The sequence below is a fragment of the Molothrus ater genome, chromosome 3 (assembly GCF_012460135.2).
Source record: "Molothrus ater isolate BHLD 08-10-18 breed brown headed cowbird chromosome 3, BPBGC_Mater_1.1, whole genome shotgun sequence".
Taxonomy (NCBI): domain Eukaryota; kingdom Metazoa; phylum Chordata; class Aves; order Passeriformes; family Icteridae; genus Molothrus; species Molothrus ater.
The window spans coordinates 9,929,767-9,947,943 of NC_050480.2; the positions used below are offsets into that span (position 1 = coordinate 9,929,767).

At 50.0% G+C, this 18,177-nt stretch overlaps 1 protein-coding gene across 1 annotated transcript; it reads left to right on the forward strand.

Annotated features, from left to right (window-relative positions):
* The first annotated feature begins 4,093 nt into the window (after positions 1-4,093).
* On the forward strand, positions 4,094-15,644 carry DSTN (destrin, actin depolymerizing factor). Its single transcript, XM_036381083.2, has 4 exons — positions 4,094-4,228; positions 12,602-12,909; positions 13,151-13,227; positions 14,292-15,644. The coding sequence occupies exons 1-4, from the start codon at positions 4,226-4,228 to the stop codon at positions 14,399-14,401; spliced, it is 498 nt and encodes a 165-aa protein (XP_036236976.1). The 5' UTR covers positions 4,094-4,225; the 3' UTR covers positions 14,402-15,644.
* The last annotated feature ends 2,533 nt before the right edge of the window (positions 15,645-18,177 follow it).

An 18,177-nucleotide genomic window follows, 5' to 3' on the forward strand; every position in this document is an offset into this window, starting at 1 on the left:
TTTCTGTTCCTGTCTAAAATTATCTTTGCTGATCCTTGCGACGCCAAGACCGCAGAGCCAATATTCCACAAGCCCTGAGAAAAAGGCACTGTATTTCAGGCACACTCAGCTAGTGTTGGTACAGCAGCATCCATCAGCCACGACCAAAGCTCCGGGTCACCACCGTGCACCAGGGGACACTGCCTGCTCCTTTGCGGCATCAGCAGCACAGAGAGTCAGGGTCTGGGTGCTCTGTGGTTCTTCAGCCAAACAGGAGCCTCTGCGATCCCTGCTCAGGGTGAAAGTGGATGAAAAGACGGCAGGTGGAGGCAGGCAGATGGGGGAAGCGGGGCTAAGAGGGAGACAACAGCAATTAGCATAAGCAGCGGCAGCCTCAGCTCACCAGCTGCTTTGCCGATTGTCTGCCTCCCCGATTTCCAACAGCAAAGCAGCAATTTGCCGACGAGCACAGTCAGTAGCCAAGGCTGCCCCTCAGGACTGAAACTATCAGGGAAAACAAACGATTTCCATGGTACAAAACCATGGCTTGCAGGGCTTTGATGTAGGAGTTTGCCTAAGTAAGGCATGGAGCATGCAGCTCAAAACAGACACTAAATACTTCAGAGTGAAAGGCTAAAAAAGGAAGGTTTTAGAGGAGGAAATGAGTCAGTAGCTTGGAGGACGGGAGGGGGAGTTCAAATAGCTGAGGCATATAAAGTAAGCAAGTAGTCACCATCTCAAAAGCTACAAAGTCAGCAAAGTGGATGTATTGATCTCAGGTTTTTGTTGATGTCGGGTCTCATTCGAAAATGGAGACCACGGGTGACTTCTTTTATTGACCATGATGGATTTTGAAGCCATCCTTCATTGGGCAGACATTTGCCAGCTGCAGTTCACACTGGTGTTTCTGACAGGAACCTAAGTGGTCACCAGCAGCTGCAGGATTGCTGGAATCTCTCTGGATCTCCCCCCTGGCTGAGGGATGGATTTTTGGGGGGCAATGTGTGTGAGGGGGAAGTTTCAGGCTGATTGCAAATACCATTTGCCTTAAGAGCAGAAGGGGGATTCACCTTTCATGATGGTTCATCCAAACGTGCAGCCTGAGCTTCCAGTCTAGATGATGTATAGTACTAATACTATGGAAAAAAGGGCAAAGCTGGTTCACTGTTGAAAAGCAGAAGAGCTAGTAAAAAAACCTTCTTCTCCACAATGTATTCACAGCATTCCTGTCTGTCATTGTGACTAGCTCGTATTGCACTGAGAGGCTGGGGACAAAGGGGTCTCACCCCGAGGTGGCTTTAGCCTCGCTCACCACACACCAGAGGGTGAACAGGCTGTGCAACACACTAAGCCAGAGGTGTTGGTGTCGGAGGGGCAGCAACTTCCTCACCTCTGCTGGGTCCTGGTCCCACCCAAGGGCTGGCACTGATAGAGAGGGGAACTCGGAAACAAAATTTCCTCCTGCCCTCCCCAAACCAGGGAGCTCCCCCTGGGCTCAGGCACCAAGGCAAGAGCGACACAACAGCTTTGACAGGAGCCTGCTGCAAGCCTGGGCTGAGGGAAGGCCAGCACTACACAGGGTCAGGGTGATGCTGAGGGCACATGAGGAGAGAGAGGGCTGTCAGGCCAGGGAGAGCACAGGGCTGGAGAGGCCGGCTCCCTTTTCCTGCAGAAGCAGCAGCAGAGGATTGGCATGCAGCAGGGGTTCCCAGCCATGTGTGCCATGCACATTGCTCATCCCCAGCAGGCAGCTTTGGGGCAGGGCTGGAGCTCCCAGTGCTGGAACAGCAGGGCAGGGGCTGTGGAGCCCTGGGCTAAGGCAGGCACCACCATAAGCACACACTTGTCCGTGTATTTTGGTGCACAGATCCTGCCTCTCCTCAGTGAGCTATGCTCTTTTGTCTTCTGGGGAATGAAACATTTCAAAAAGCCGTTGTGGTGGTTGGTGAGTGAGTGCCCTTCCCAGAGCAGGCTCATCTTTCTCACCAGGCAGATTAAAAGTGAGAGTTTTCTCTTACTTTCCTGGTGAAGGAGTTCTTGTCCCCGCTGAATTTCCTTTAACTGGTTAGATACTTTCTCAACCTACTGCAACATTTCCAAAACCACCTCTCAGAGCAGGCTGAGCCAAGAGGCCAGTTCCACCTCATTTGCCCTTATAAGTACACAGCATGAAATAGCCCCAGCCCTGTTCTCATGGCCTTGCATCATCTCCTCCCCTCCTCCCCAGGATGTCTCACTTCTGTACCCCTCTGTCACAGTGAAACCCATCTAAGAAGAGCAAGCCTGGAGCAGTAACAGACTGATTACCCACATCAATTTTGATTAGAAAGCACGGCTGCCCCAGGTTTCTGCCACCCACCACCAGAGAGGGAGGTCTGCTGTGGCACTGCCACAGGGCTCTGACCACCACTGCCTTGATTTCCTCTGCAAGCCACAATCACAGCTTGTGGAGGCAGGACCAGAAGTTGTCCAGAGAAACTTACTGACAGGACTGAAGCTCTCCCTACAACACAGGCACTTTATCTGACTTGTTTTAGAACTACATTTCAAAATGGAAAAACAATTATCAAACACGTTCCTGTTCATTTCTTGGTAATAATTCCAAAGTAAGTCAAGATTTGGGGTCAAATTTAAGCATCCCTTGATTAAATGAATGAGAAAGTGGCCTAGGGAAGAAGTATCCTCTCAGGCCAATTAAAGTCTGAGTTGTGCTGGCTGGTCTTTTTGCTAGTTTCATTACAAATCTGATGCAAGAGCTTTTGCAAAAAAAGGAACCCCTGGCAGGCCTAAGTCACCCAGCACAAGAGCCTAACGAAACAGGATGGCTTTTTCAATGCACCCATCTTCAGCATGGGGTCTTTCAGCAACTTCTCTCTCATGTGAACATCTACAAAGAGCATCTACTGAGGTAGCCTCGAAAGAGGGGATAAATCAAATAAAAATTAAACCCTTTTAACTAGAACAGCAATATGGATGAAAACTGTAAGGTGTGTAAGCATTGCCCGCACCTTTAATAGTGAAGCTTCGTGATAGTTGTAATGAAGTACTGTTCCCTCATACCCCAGCCCTGAAAACGCCGCCATCGAGGCTTGTTTTTGTTTCCTTCTTACAGGAAGGCACATACACAACAAATAAGCTTTTGATGCTGGGGGCTTTTTGCTCATGGACTCAAGCCGGGAACATCACTGCAGTCAGGATTCGGTGATAAAAACCTAACTTCCTATCTATACATTTTGTACCATCAGCAGATGCCTTTGTACTCTGATTACAAGCAGCCCGAGCTTTGCCGGCCAGGAACATTAAGGAATGAGTACTTTCGTCAGTCAGGGCGAGCAGGACTGCCATGAACACGGAGCAGCAGCTTCTCGGAGCTGCCCCGGCCTCGGCAGCAGTGTTTCCTCAGGGCCGCCTTTGTTCCGAGGACAAGCCGCCCGTTGTTCCGGCGCGGGGATGAAGCGGTGCCGGGATCCGGGATGCGCGGGTGCCGGCGGGAAGCGCCGGGCTCTGCCGCAGCAGCGGCCCGAGCCAATCAGCACCGCCTGCCTGAGATCGCACCAAAGTAGGTAGTGAAAAACCCTCGGAGGAAGAAAAAAAAAAAAAAAAAAAAAAGAAAAAAAAAAGAGAGAAAAACTCCCACACTTCCGCCTGGCTGCCCGCCCCTCGCCGCTCCTGCTGCTGCTGCGGCCGCCTCCTCCCGCAGGCTCCCCGCCCGCCCCACGTCCGCTCCCCGCTGCCCTCACGGCCGCCCCAGTCCGTTCCAGCCGCGCTCCCAGCAGCCCAAATCCCGCTCGTGCCCCCCGCGCTGTCCCTCACGGCTCCCCGAGCCCCCCAGCTCTGCCCTCAGGACCATCCCCGCACCCCACCCGGCACACCTTCGAGCAGGTAACCCCGCCCACCCGGCCGAGCGCGCGCGCCATTGGCCGGCTGGCACGTCAATCAGACGCGCTCTCCCTGTGATTGGTGTACTCCTCAGGGGCGGGGCCCTGCGTGGCGACGGGGTTGCCGCCCCCCGCCCCGCCCGCGCGTGCGCACGGGGCTGGGGCGTCGCCACGCGGGGCTCCCGCCATAGCAACCGCTTCCTCCTCCTCCGGGCACGGCGGCCGTGACGTCGACAGCGCTTCCGCCCGGCTCGCGCCCTCGCAGCTTCTCTTCCTGCCGCCGGAGCCCGCGCCGCGCCCAGACAGCCGAGGGAGCCGCCGCCGCCGCACCGCGCTCCGCCGCCCGCCCGCCGCGCCCCGCCGACGCCATGGTAGGCACCGCGCGCCGCCGGACGGGCCTTGGGCTTCTCCGTCTCCCGCCTCCGCCTTCATCCCTGGGGGAAAAAGGGGGAGGGGGGCGGCGGTACCGCCCGCCGCATCCCGGCCGGTGCTCTGGCTGGCGGCGCCGCTGTGCCTGGCCGTATCGTGCCCCCTTTTTCTTCTTCCCTTTCTCCCGGTCCTTCCCGTTCGCCTTTGAACTTGACGCGGCGGATCCGTTCTCCTCCCTTCCCCCCCGCCCCCATCCCGCCATGAGGCGACGGAAGGTTACTCCCACCCCTCCTTGAAGCGATGGAACTGTCCTCCCTCCCTTTCCTCCCCCCCACCGTAAGGTAATGGTACGCTCCGCGTCGCACACAGGCGCTGGGGGCGGGCGCGTCCATTCGGCCCTGGGAGGGGGGGGTTGGTGAGGAGCGAGGGCGCGGCGGGAAAAGGCCGGGTGGGAAGGGGGGGGGCTGTGCGCGGCACCTCCCCGCGCCGCAGGGCGCGGCCGGGAGGGGACCGGGAGGCGGCGACCCCGCCGCTCCCCACGGGGGGCTGGCTGGCTGCGAGGGGGTGGCAGCCCCGCAGGAAGGCACCGGGCGGTGTCGGTGGGAGGCCGGGGGCTGCCCTGCTCGGGAGGAAGCGCGGCCGCCGCCGCCTCGGTCCCGGCGGGAGCCATCTTCGCACGGCCCCGGGGTTCGGGCCGGGCCTGGCCTAGAAACCGGCGGCGGCTCCGCAGGGCCAGCACGGGCCCGGCCAGGGCCGCCCCCCGCCGCCCGGCCCGGCCGGAGCCCGCAGCGCTGGCGGCGGACAAAAGGGGGAAGCGGAACCCGCGGAGGGGAATCGCTGAGTGTAAAAAACAGGGTGTCGCAGCGGCCGCTCGAGGAAGCTGAAATTTTGAGGCAGTTGCTGCAAGGACTTGGTTTTGTTTTTTGTTTTTTTTGTTTTGTTTTGCTTCTCCGCACAGTGTTGCAAACCTTTATCCAAGGTATAACGCTGGAAGCAAAGAAACAAAAAAGTATAAGGATCCGCAGTGATTTGCTTGTGCTTCCTGGCTTCCAAAAGAAAAAAGTGTTAGGGCTCTCCTTGCATAAATGGGGCAGAATAGACCAAACGTGTGTTCAGTCTCACGTTGGCTCATTCTGTTTGCTTTGCCCGTGCTTAGAGTTTGCATCCCCGTTTGACTCAGGAGATGGAATTGATGGCAAATTTGCCTCAATTATTAGCTCATGCAGTTTTAACTGCTGCCCTGTTTTTGCTTGAGTCATGCACAAACACTTGTCCAGCAACACACACCTGCCTGAGTTATTTACCTGTATTAGAGGTGTTAAATATTGAGGCCTTCCCTTGGTATTTACCAGTAGTTCATTGACCGTGTGATATATCCAGGGAAATAAATTTTTGGTCCGTAGGGTGGCAGACGGGATGTACCACTAATGTCCCTGCTTTCTCCAACACCCAAGCCCTGGAGCATCTGTGGCTGGTCTGCAGCGTGGAGCAGAGCTGATGGGAGCTGCAGATGAAGCTGCTAAAAAGTCTGATGAGACTCGCAGCTCTTGTTTAAAAGAGGCTTGTCTCAACAAGCCAGCTACCACCTCTGCAGTATGCAAACCTAGTTAAGTGTGACTACTCAGTGTGTCAGGCTTCATCTTGCTTTGCAACCCAGGGAATTCCCAAGTCAGTCAAAACTACTATTTCTCATAGTGATCTCCTTTTTGCAACAGGGTTTAGGTTGGCTTTTTTGAGAGGCTGCAAATGAACTTGGTTTTGGGCAGAGCGGAGGCCCTCTGGCAAAGTTTGGTAGTGCCAGCAGGAGGGCATCCTTTGCTATCAAAAGAGCTTGGATTTCCAGCTTTTGTGCCTTGCCACAATGTTCAGTTTCTTTGCTACTGGATTAAATGAGTCCAAGGTCTTTGGAGTACCGTGCAAATGATTTTTCTTGGTTGTTAGTCAGTGCTATTCCCAGATCTGTGTAATTACAAGGTACATATGCCTCATATACAAGATAACAGCCTCATGACAATTGGTGCTGTTGATGTCTGGCATGTTCCTACTCGCCTTGGCAGAATCACTGTCAAGAGGCTCCTGCTGGGTGCAAGGGCTGACCTAAGCAATCCCATGTGAGAGTGCCTGACTACAACCAGGACTTGTTGTGAAGCTGTTCTCAGCCTTTTCCTCACCTGGCTGTTCAGTATTCACAGCAGTCTCCTCGTGAGAGGAGGGTCCCTCAGTAAGAGGTATCAAGGATGCCCAGAGCTGGCCTTCAAAGCCTCATTTTGAGGGTGCCATTTAAGCTTTAGGTTGCTGTAGGTGCCTGGAGGGCCACAAGAAAATTCTTACAGGCATTTAGGCTCATAGCAGCTGATCTGTGTGCTGAATGTGTTTCTGAGAAGCTTTGATTTTCTGCAAGAGTCCTGTTACACACCAGCTTCCACCTGCATTACCTTAAAAACTTACATTTCAACACAGGAATGGGTGCTGCTCAAAACTTCTGCCCTGCTGCTACTGGCCACTGCAGTTCCTGTTTTTCAGTGCTGTTGCTGGGATTGCCTTTTGTGGGTATTGCTTGTTCTGTCTACCTTGATAATTAAATTGGGAGTGAACTTTGTGGTGGTTCAGAGAAGGAGATAATTTCCTCTTTGGCTAAAAGCTGAAGAAATGACCTTCAGGAATTTGAAGGATAGTATTTTCTTTTTTTTTTTTTTAATAATTGTTTTTATACTCATCTCATCTTGTCAATAACCTTTCTTCTTGGGGGTTGGGGCAGGAAATAAAAGCTGAATAGAGTTTCAGTTCTTTCCCTCACACCTTCCCCCTGCCAAAAGAGACCAAATAATGCAAAATAAAAACTTGAGTCTAGCTAGCAAGATCTTTCTACAAGTGATATGCAGATGACTCTGTACTTCTTGCTGGTTTATGGTGTGCAAATAATGGCTTCTTATACAACAGTAGTAAAAGGTTGCTAGTTCTGTTTCCTGTCAGGCTTCAGATCAGAGTTGAAACCTTGGCCTCTCAGATGTACAGGCTGTCCCCTGTAAATGGAGGTGTCTCTCTGACCAGCTGTAGGTAAGCAGGTGATGTGGGCTTTTCCAGTCTCCTGAAGTCACTGGTGTTCCCACACTGTTGCTGGTCTCTGGGATGAAGTTAAAGTAGCTGCTCCTTTATTTCCTCCTTGCATTGCTGCCTCTCCTGCTCAGTAAAGGGGGGATGTTAACACCAGATGTGTTTTCTTGAGTGCTCAGATAACAGATTGGAAGCCAAGCAGTATTTAATATCTTTATGGTTTTGACTGCCTGCGTTTTCAGTTGGCTTGTTGGCCTTAGGTGGTGACACCTTTCCAGAGGCCTGATTTGGCAAAACTTCCTTTCAGCCAGGCTGTTACTCTCCCTTTCTGCTAAGTGCTCCCACAACTACCTTGGCTTAGTTTTCCCCTCAAGTTTCTGCTGATGGCCCAGGAGACTCCACTGTGGCAGTGCAGGGGACAGCTCTGTCCCTGAAGGGTGCTCTCCCAGACCAATTGGGTGGAAATAAGTTTAATTGAAAAAGTATTTATTGCAGAGATGTACTATGACACATGAGTGAGTCAGAAGGAAATGCCACATGGCTCCACAGGCAGCTCTGGCAGTGGCAGGGAATTTCAGAGGTAGATAGGAGGGAGGGTAAGCCAGGCATGAGGGAAACAGGGTTTGCTGAAGAAACTAAGAACCAAATACATGCCAATAATGTGACCAGCAAACATGGGAGCACAGTGTTCTCACATCTGCCCTTGCAATTAAACAAGGCGTGCTTTAATACATTCTTGGTGTCAGATTCTGGAAAAAATTGATGATACTTTTCCAAGAAGCAAAAGTTTCCACTTGAGTAGTTGTGGATAGTTCACCCTGATGTGTACAATGTTTGTGAGTGGTTCCCAGACAAAACAAGTCAAGAGCTGTATCTTGGAATGTCTCTGGAGATAATGCATGCCCAGGCACCACTGTGGAGAGTTCTTGGGCTCTAATCACAGGAGAGAAAACCAACAATCTGAAATTCTCAAGACTTAAACTCAAATTTAGTCCTTCAAACTTGTCTTGAGGCAAACTAAATCATAAGTTTAAGGTCTTAGCTGTCTTAGAGTTGGGGAAAACAAAGACTCTTCTTAGGTAAAGTATTTTAAGTATTCAAGAAAAATACTGGTGCCCACAGTATTCACTTCCTAACAAAAGAGATGTGGAATTTCATTGTGTCAAAGTTGTGTTTTAGTGCAGGCTTGCTGTGAATCCAGTTTATCAGATGTCTGGCGTGTCTCTCACTCCTGAAATGGCTTTTCTGTATGTGGGGATTTTCTTCAGAAAGCTTTGGGTTATTCTTCAGTCTTCCCCAATTTAGATTAAATTTCAGTTTGGTACTCAGCAATGGAGGCAAAATGCTGGGAGCTCTTAGCGGAGGCAGCTGGGTCTGGTTCCTGCAGTGGAAGCTGGCTGGACACAAGGCTCCCTCTTTGGGCTGCCTGGTGCAGGGAGGGCATTGTGCTGTCTCTCCCAAGACTTGTGCAGAGCTTTGCACTTGAGGCAGGAGCGAGGCTCTGAACAAGAGCTGCTGTGTTCCTGCAGTGCCTGCTGACAAGGCAGCGAATGCAGTCCCTGCCTCAGGTGACATCCAGTGGGGACACTGCCACGAGTGCCACGGGGTAATGGGTGAGGGGCTCAGCCCCCAGCATGTGCTGTGTCTGCAGCAGCTGCGTGGAGGTGCTGGGGGCAACTCAGTTGTGCTGATTGCGTCAGAGAAACTTGTTCTGCCTCTTCTTTCCTGAATGTCTCTCTGAATGTGCTGTCCTGGCATGATTTTCCCATCTGGTAATTAGGTGGCTTGCCTGCTTGCTGCTGCCTTGTTGCAATTAAGGGTCTGTCCCCTACAGTGAAATGTCACCAGCTGGCTGATGGTCGTGGATCCCACAAGTGCCTGCAGTATGTGCTGCTCACTGAACCAACCCCCTTGTGCCAGTCCAGAGCTGGATAACTGCTGCCATCCTGGAAAAGGAGCAGGACCAGGCTGGCTGCTGGAGCTCTACAGCATTCAAGCCACAATGCACAAAATAATAACCAATGTGCTGCACTGAGTCCTCAGAGAAGAACCATATCTGGCCAAAGAGGGAAAATCCAGACTAACGAGTGTTTACTCTGTCATTACTGGGAGGGTGGAGGCTTCTCACCAGCTCTTCTGCTGGACAAGGCAGCAGACACGAGGTTAAAATGTCACTTGAGGACACATTTTTAGAGTCTGGAGTTTCTCCCTGTTCCAGTGCTCTTAGCAGTTATCCTGTTGTTGTTCTACACAGAGTGCTTGCAGCTACCTTAAAACAAAAGCTGCCTGGGGTTTGAGTTTTTTCCTTTTTAAGTATGTTTGTGAGGCCATTTGTGGCTGGTGCAGGCCCAGGGTTGCAGAGGGAGCCCTGCAGTTAGGACAGCAGATCCTGTTTTCAGAGGGAATTGGTTTGTTGCACTGTCTCATCTCAGCCCATACTGTAACACAGCTATAGGGTGTTCTCAGATGGAACAAATCTGCATTGTCCCTGGCAGCACAATGGCTGCTAATGTCAGCTTGTGATGAATCCAGGGGTTGTACAGCAGCTGTGAAAAGGAGCAACACCAGCTGCTAACAGCCTTTTGCTTTGGAAAGCTACAAAATCCAGTTGTCACTGTTGGCCCTTCAGATTCTGGTCAGTCCTAGTTATCAGCTGAAGTTTTACAGTGAATTTTGAGTTTCCAGACTAAATACTTTCTACATTTTTGGAATCTGAACTGACTTGCCAGCAGTGTTCAGTTTCTTTTTAAAGAAACAACTTGTCTCCTGACTTGGAGACATGTTTCTGGCTGTGTAGTAGCACAAGCAAATGCACATGACTGCACAGTCTGCATCAATCTGCAGCTCTATTGCTGCTGCTTCTGGCTCTAAGCTGAGCACTAACCTGTGCTTTCAAAGTTAATATGACTTGATGCAAGGGAATTATTTGTTGTAGTGTTTGAGCAAAGCTCAAGAGTTGACAAAGGTAGAGGTAGGTGACATGCACTGCATTTTCATTATAAATAGCCTCATTTCCATGGCAGTGCTGGACTTTCTGTGCATTTTCTAAGAACCTTGCCGGGCTTTGTGACTAAAACCTGAGTCTTGCCACCCATTGCCAGCTATTGAGGTACCATTAGTTAGAAAATAAACCTTGGGGAGGAGAAGGCTTCTCTTGAATTCACTGTGGATTTGTCCTTAATGAATGATGAAATAGCTGCAGTTGCTGCACTGTTTCCTTTATTAGGTTAACTTTGTGTTATTTAAAGTCTTCCCAAAGAGGCTCTTGCCCACACCAAACACAGGGACAGGAGAAGACCTTTATTCCTCATTAGCTCTCAGTCACACTCAGTGCAGCGTCTCTGTATGGAGGAGGTGACACTGGAATGAGTCACTTTGAGTCCATGTTTGCACTGTAGCTTGAATTTGTCCTGAAATAGGCTTTCTCCATGTATTTCCCTCACCTTATTGGTGATATGCAGAAGGATGGCTGCCTGCCACACAGCTGAGGCACAGTGACTGAGTTGCTGTTCTCCTGTCCCAAAGTGCAAGCAATTCTGCATAGGTTACCACTTACAGACTGACCATGCATTGTAAATCTAGAGGGAGATCCCATTGTATTTAGGTAAACCCTGAGAAAGCACTGCTCTCCACCCTAAAGAAAAGCTGTCTCAGAATGCTGGTGTATGAGATTGTCCTGGTTTTCTGTGGCCAGCACTTGGATACCAAACTCCATGGCAGTAGATTCTGCCAGCTGTGCCACCTCTCCTCACTGGGTTAGCTGGCTGTGCCTGCCACCCAGAGTTATAGGAGGAGGGATGTTGGAAGAAAGAGGAGAATCTGGGCTTATCTGAGGTCCTCTGTGGTAGGCGCTGGTCAAGGCTTTAGAAAACCCCCACACATTAAAGTAGGTGTCCATTCCATAACCATCTCTCAAGGACAGCCTGAGCACTGCACCTCGGTCCCCCTGGTTTTGCAGCTGAACTCTGCTCTTCCTTCAAAATGCAAAAGAAATCCCTTGAGCTCACATTTTGAGGCTGAAGATAAATTTTAAAAAAATGAAGAGCAGCCTTTATCCTTTTTGAGTTGTGTGTCTCACCTGCTGCTGTACCCGACTGTTGGTTCTGCTGACTGTGCTCGCAGCAGTGACGTGTCGTGGTTTGCACAGAGGGAGGAAGGCAGCTTTCCTTCTGATAGATGGATATGAGTAATGTCATTTGAATGTGGAAGACACAAAAGCAGTGAGGGAGGAAGCAGGATTCTAAAGGAATCTCATTGTTTATACTGTGTGTAGCATTTTGAACAGATAGAGTTGTTCAGTACTGGGCAGGCTTCAGTTTGGCCTTTACTGCTCTGGCCATGATGTCCTTCCAGCAGTGCCTGCTGGCTTCCCACATTTGCAATATTCAGTCTTGCACAGCTGCCTTTAAACTCTCCAGCTTGGTGCAGTCTGAGAACAAAACTCAAATGTAAATGCTTCTACTTCCCACTTTTTTTTGTCTCATTCCAGAAAAGCATCAGACTGAAAATGCAGTTCAGCCTTTTGTCATTCTTGCTAGGTCTTGTCCTCTTTATTCTGTGCAGCTGCTTTTAACATCAGATTGATAATGCTGCATGTGCACCTCTTGTTCCAGCTTACACAGGGGAACACGATACCACTCACTACAATTTCCCAGTTGACTCCAAGGTAGGGAAGAAATGTTGAGAAGGGTTGAGCTTGCTTTAAAAACTGCTGGAGTAGGTGTGAGAAGAAGAGACTTTTAAGACTTGCAAATTCTCTGTTTGAAATACTGAATTCAGAGCAACTTCCCAAAGTTGGTTTGTTCAGCTAAAAGCTACCACTGCAATCCCAGTACCCCACTACATTTCCCTTGATCTCTAAACTAAGTCCATGTGACAAGTGTGGAATTTGGCCAGTTTTACCTCTGTTCCTAAAGCTCCTAGCAAGCATGCTGGAAATGGCTGGGAAACTTTGAACAGAAGATCCTTGTGGGCTTGTCCAGCCAGCCTGAAACGGGGAAGAAAATTAAGCTGCTCTAATGCCAAAGGATCTGCCACAACTGAATCTCAGAGAACAAGGGGTTGGCATGCCTGTAAAACTCCCCCAAAACAATGTTCCAATGGTGGAAGTGGGATTGTGCCTTCTTTGGAATAGTTTTTGGGTTGGCAGCCAGCTGTGGGCAGCAGCCAGACTCCAGATTCTTTACTTGGCTTTGGAAAAGAGGGGCTGCAGTGACTATTGCAAGAATCTGTTGTCTCCTAGGCTTGTCTTTAAGGCAGTGCCATGTTGTAGCTGGAACAGGAGGGTGGAGGGCTGAAGGTGTTTGCTGTGGTCTCTGCAGGCCTCCGGAGTACAAGTGGCCGATGAGGTGTGCCGTATCTTCTACGACATGAAAGTGCGGAAGTGCTCCACGCCGGAGGAGATCAAGAAGAGGAAGAAGGCTGTCATCTTCTGCCTCAGTCCAGACAAAAAGTGCATTATTGTGGAGGAAGGCAAAGAGATTCTGGTGGGAGATGTCGGAGTGACAGTGACCGACCCTTTCAAGCACTTTGTGCAGATGCTTCCCGAGAAGGATTGCCGCTATGCCTTGTATGATGCAAGCTTCGAGACCAAGGAATCCAAAAAAGAAGAGCTGATGTTTTTCTTGTGGTAAGCCAGCTTCCCAACTCTCTCATTCCTAGCATGCAGTCCAGGCTCTGTGGGTGAGGTCTCTGAGTGTTTGTACTGCCCAGGCTGGGAAAATGGCAGGCTTAAATTGAGCTGGGCAGCCTGATGCCTGTATTCTGGAGCCATGAGATGTTCCACTTGTCCCTGGTGGGTAGGATACTGCTTCTGTCTGGGGTGGATAATCAGTGTCACTAATTTCACTCTCTGTGGTGTCTCCCACTAGGGCACCAGAACAAGCACCTCTCAAAAGTAAGATGATCTACGCAAGCTCCAAGGATGCAATCAAAAAGAAGTTTCAAGGTATGTAATACAACTAATGTTCCTAACTCTGCTGTGTCCCTGGAGTGCACAGCAAGGCTGAATTGGGGGTTTTTTGTTGATTTTTTGAGATACTAGTGAGAAGTGAAGTGTCATGTGACAGAGCTAAAATGAGCTCTAGCACAAATTTACATTATCTGACAAAATTTCAGAGGCACTAGGACAGTGCTCAGGACCAAGAGCAGGTTTTGCAATGTGTGATGGACCTTATGGAGCAGCACATTGTACCATACAGGCTAGAAACCATAAGATTCATAACACAACACTGGGTTTTGTGCAGAGCTGCCTCAGTGGCAGAGCACTTTCATCCCTGTGTCTGTTAAAATGCAGACTCATAAACTTACTATGCTGTAGTAAGCCAGTCTGGCTGATAGCCAGGTAGCACTCTTCAGCTCCTCAGGCTGCACCGGGCCAAAATCTTGCACTGTGCAAGACTGACAGGATCTTTGTGCAGCAGTGCCAGCCTTCAGAGGATAGCTTGCCCAGGGACTGGAACTGCCATGGGAAACTCCTGTGTGCTGAGAAAAAGAAATCCCAAGGAAATTCTGCTTTTCACCATGTAAAGCAGACATGGTTTAGGCTCTCCAGCCCTAAAAAGGAAAGCAAGCACTGTTGGTTGGGTAGCCCAGCTCTCAGTCTCTGCCTCTCAGGTTTGCAGGGTGATGCTTTCAGCCACCTCTGCAGAGGCAGTGGGAGCTGAGCCAGCCCTCTCCATGGGCTTGCCTGGAGCTCCCTCCCCTGCTGTATCCAGGGCAGCACAAGAAATGAATGAGGGATTTGCTCTAGGAGCCTGCTATGAAAGGCCAACAGCCTGAGCACTGAGCTAGTGACAGATTTCTGCTTCGTGTCCCTTCAGTGACATTTGGTGTGCAGCCAGATGTCTCCTGGGACCAGGCAGGGAAAAACCATCAAATTCCCTAAGCTAAGGCTTAGTCTGCTTGAGTGACTGGATTGCTTCTTCTAATATTACTACCAGGTATGTTTCTTTGATTGCTTACCAGCATGTTGAAATACTGCATTATTGAGTGTTTTGCCTCTTTTTTTAGGCATAAAGCATGAATGCCAAGCAAATGGGCCAGAGGACCTGAACCGAGCTTGCATTGCTGAGAAGCTAGGAGGCTCCCTAGTCGTAGCTTTTGAAGGAAGTCCCGTGTAGATGTCATACAGTGCCACAACTCTACAAGCATTCCATGTTTTAATAGATCAGTTATATAAAGCAAACATTCTAGGCAAGGGTTTCACTAACAGTAGGGAAGCTGTCTTGTAGAATAAAGTAGACTTTGGAGATGTAGCTCATATGTACAAATGACCCTAAATAAATCAAATTAAGGATTTATCTTGGTGTATTAATATTTGCATTGGTTGTCCAGCCCAGTACTGTCCCCAATGGATTAACACTAAAGGTCTCTAAAAATTGGAGCAGTGTATCATGAAAGGTGGAGAGGTGAGAATGATCTGGTTCCTGTTCTTGCTTTTCCAAATAGTAACAAGCAAAATTCAAAAACTTTCCCCTGTAACCATTTAAGACAAAACTTAAAACCTGTAGTTTAACTTCAGCTGAAACAACCTGTGAGCACCAAAACTGGGTTAAATTCTTAGTGCTTGCAGTTGCAGAGCTGTACTAAAAAAGCCTAATTATGAAGCTAGACATAAAACAGACACACTTTTTCTGGAGAAGTAGTCCTAATCCACTCTCTTGTAAAATCACAGTGAAGTAATAATATTTAAAGGTTCACTTGTTCTGTAGGTTCAATTTTCTCGTTATGAAGTGTCTTGAGGTCTCTTTCCTCCTGAGTGATTCTATAGAAATTGCTTTTTCTGTTGACACAGTTTAATTTAGAACTGCCTTTCTCTAATATACACTTACTAGTGGATCAGATGCTTCTGAGGCTTTTATAAATGCAGATTCTTATATCAGAGCTCTCCAGTTATGGGTAGTAAAATGAAAAGGAACCACAACTTTAAAAATGGTATTTTCAACCCCAGTCTTTGGTCACTTGGTCCATTTGTCCATAATTACTATTGATTTAACTTAGTAGAACCAATCAGCCTGACTAATATGGCTTGATCTGGGCTTTTTGTCTGTTAGCTTCTTTAATTCTGTAGAAATGCATGGAAATATCACCTACTAGAAAGTTTGACCTGAAATGCCTTTTGTATGGGGGGTAGAGAACATTCCTGTGCCAGCTACAGAGAATCTTAAAAGCTTCCATGTTTCATCAGTGGTTGATTAAAGCTGTTTCCTTTGTGTAATGTGTACATGGGAGTTGCATAGAGTTTTCTTGTATGTCTGTAGAGAAAAAGAAAAAAAAAACCAAAACCCTTAGCCTCCAGTGCATTACTGTGATATGTTCTGTGCGTGCCAAATTTGAACAGCCTAAATAAATGGGCTTTCCCTCCCCTGGGTCAGTGACTGATTGCTCTCCAGCCTCGGGATCAGCCCTCCTGCAGGGGGCTGGCTCTGCTGGATCTGGGTAAGCACTTAGGGACCTGCTGTGCCTTCTGCAGCGCCTGCCCTGCTCTGCTCTGGGAGCTGGAGTGGGGGAAACAGGCTGGAAGGAAGAGCTGGTGAAGCTGGAGGGATCTGGGGGAAAGCAGGTTTGTCCCTGCAGTGTGTTCCCCTCTTTGGCTCTGCTTGCTGCAGGCTCCCAAACCTCTCTCTGCCTTTAGGCTTTGGGTGCAAATTCCCATCGGCTGGGCCTGTCCTGGGGGCAATTCCTGTTTGCAGTCTGAGCCCAGGAGCCCAGCCATGTGTTGGGTGTTGTGCACTGCCTGCCCCGTGAGGACTGAGGGAGCTTTCTCTGGCCAGGCCCATGGAGCCAGGGCAGAGAAAGGCCCTTCCCCCTGAGCTGTTGCCAGCTGTGCAGGGACAGAGAGCTGTGGTGTCCCCTCAGCTCCTGGCAGAGCAGTGCCAGCGCTGTGCTGGGGGCCAGGGCAATAATGGGCCATTACCTAACGCAGCTTGTGCCCTCTCTGGCCAGGCTGAGTGGGTCAAACCCTTCATTAAAGACAGGCATTGACTGACTGCTCTGACTTGGCACCCACACGGGTCACAGGGCTGGGAGCACAAGCTTCTCTGGTGCAAAGGGACCCACTGGAGTGCAGCTTCCTGATTCTGACCAAAGCAAGCTGGCCTGGATTCTGCTGGGGCTTCCAGCCTGTCTTTCAGTCATCTGGGGCCTCACCCAAGTGTGTAATGATCCTCATAAACAGCTCCTCCTTGCCCAGGTGTCTGCAGTTCTGATCCCTGTCCAAAGTCCACCTGGAGATAAGGAAACCACTGTGACACACTGGGAGTGGTGCTGCCTGACAAACAGGCAGCTCCTAGCCAAGATCCAGCTGATAGCTGGTGCCTCCAGGCTGCAGGCATCTTTATCTAGCCCAGGTGATGCTGTGGACACTTCTGCCTGGGCTTTCCTTCCTTGGTCAGAAAATGGAGCGGGAGACACTGCAAAAGAGGAAGGATGTCAGACCTGTAAGGTAGGAGAGCATTTCCCCCATTGTGAAAGCCCTTGGGTTAGGGATTTGGGTTCAAAGTACCTTAGTCCCAGGAGTGAGTGATAAGAAGTGACACACTGGGCCTTGGCTGGGTGTGGTGCTGTAGCTTCAGCCCACTGGAGAGCTTTTAGGGCCCTCACAAGAAGTCCCAAAGTGATCCTTGTGCTGCAGAACTAACAGTAACTTTTAATCCTCAGAGCTGCAGTGCTGTGGGCTTGTCCACATCGTGGGGTTTGTGGCCAGACTTCCCCTCTCAGGGTTGTTCTGCTTTTTGAGGGGATGAAACTCTTGTGACTGTTTTTAAGATTTCTCCCAAGTCACCCAGACCTTCTGAAAAGGCAAGACAAGAAGGGATAGACAGCATGAATGCTTCCTATAACTTGGCTGGTTGCTGGTGGGAGTAATCCCTTCCTGGCAGGGGCACATGAAGAAAAAGGGGAAGGAGTTGAGGTGAGGGAGGCAGCTCAGTCACACTTGCTCAGGTAGTGTGAACATTTTGAAGTACACATGCAGGCAAGGGTTTCCCAAAAGCCATTTTTGGTCATTTGGCCTGTGAGAAAATGAGAACAGGAAATAGAGACTGATAATTCAAGCCTAAGTGTAAACAGCAGGCAGTGTAAATGTAATTTACAAGGAGGGTTAAATTGAGTCTCTTCAACTGTATCTTGATAAGCCCAGGTACCCAGGCTGAAAGGTAATTCCAGGCATGGCTGAATCAGCAGAAGGATCCAGTGTTCTTATTCCAAGTCACTCCAGCTGAGCAACTTGTTGATCTTTATCAATAAAGGTACCTGCCTGCAGTGCTGGGGCTGCTCTGAGTCATGGGCTGACAAGCACCAAGCCTGGGTGGCTCTCCTGGAGGAAAGGAGGTGACTCTGGGTGGGCACATGGCAAAATCCCAAATCCCACCAGCTGGGGGGAAAGAGGGGCCGGCCAGGCCTCAGCTCCGTGTGCTCTTGGGCAAGGTGTGGCTTTCTCTGGCCCCTCAGGAGGTCCTTCCCCTTCCATCAAGGTGCCAAGGGAATTAAAACATGGCAACAGTACCATTCCAGGTGTAAAAAACTGACGAATGTCTTTCCCCAAAAAGAGTTCTTTTATTTGAGCTTTGTTTCAGAGGAACAGTGCTCCTCTCTGTGTTCCTAAAACAGGCAGCTGGGTGTTGTGTGCCAGCAGGGCGTGGTGTGCCCTGGGGCTGGGGACACTGGGACAGCCCCCACTGGAGCCAGCCTGCTCCGTGGTGGCACTTGGAGCACGACTGCCCTTCCTGCCCTGGCTGTGCTGGCTCTGTCACTGCTTCTGTGCGAGGCCTGGGCCTCTGCTCTCTGTGCACAGCAGCTCACAAGAAAGGAAAGAATTGTTGCAAAAGCCAAAAACTGCAAAAACCAAAGGAACTGCGTCACTTCCCGGCACCTGCAGCTGGCAGGGCCCTTCCTC

What these genes read in the sequence shown, in the direction of transcription:
- DSTN (XM_036381083.2), top strand. An exon ending in GAGCTGATGTTTTTCTTGTG is followed by an intron (nt 12,910 to 13,150) that starts GTAAGCCAGCTT and finishes GTCTCCCACTAG; the next exon opens with GGCACCAGAACAAGCACCTC. An exon ending in AATCAAAAAGAAGTTTCAAG is followed by an intron (nt 13,228 to 14,291) that starts GTATGTAATACA and finishes CTCTTTTTTTAG; the next exon opens with GCATAAAGCATGAATGCCAA.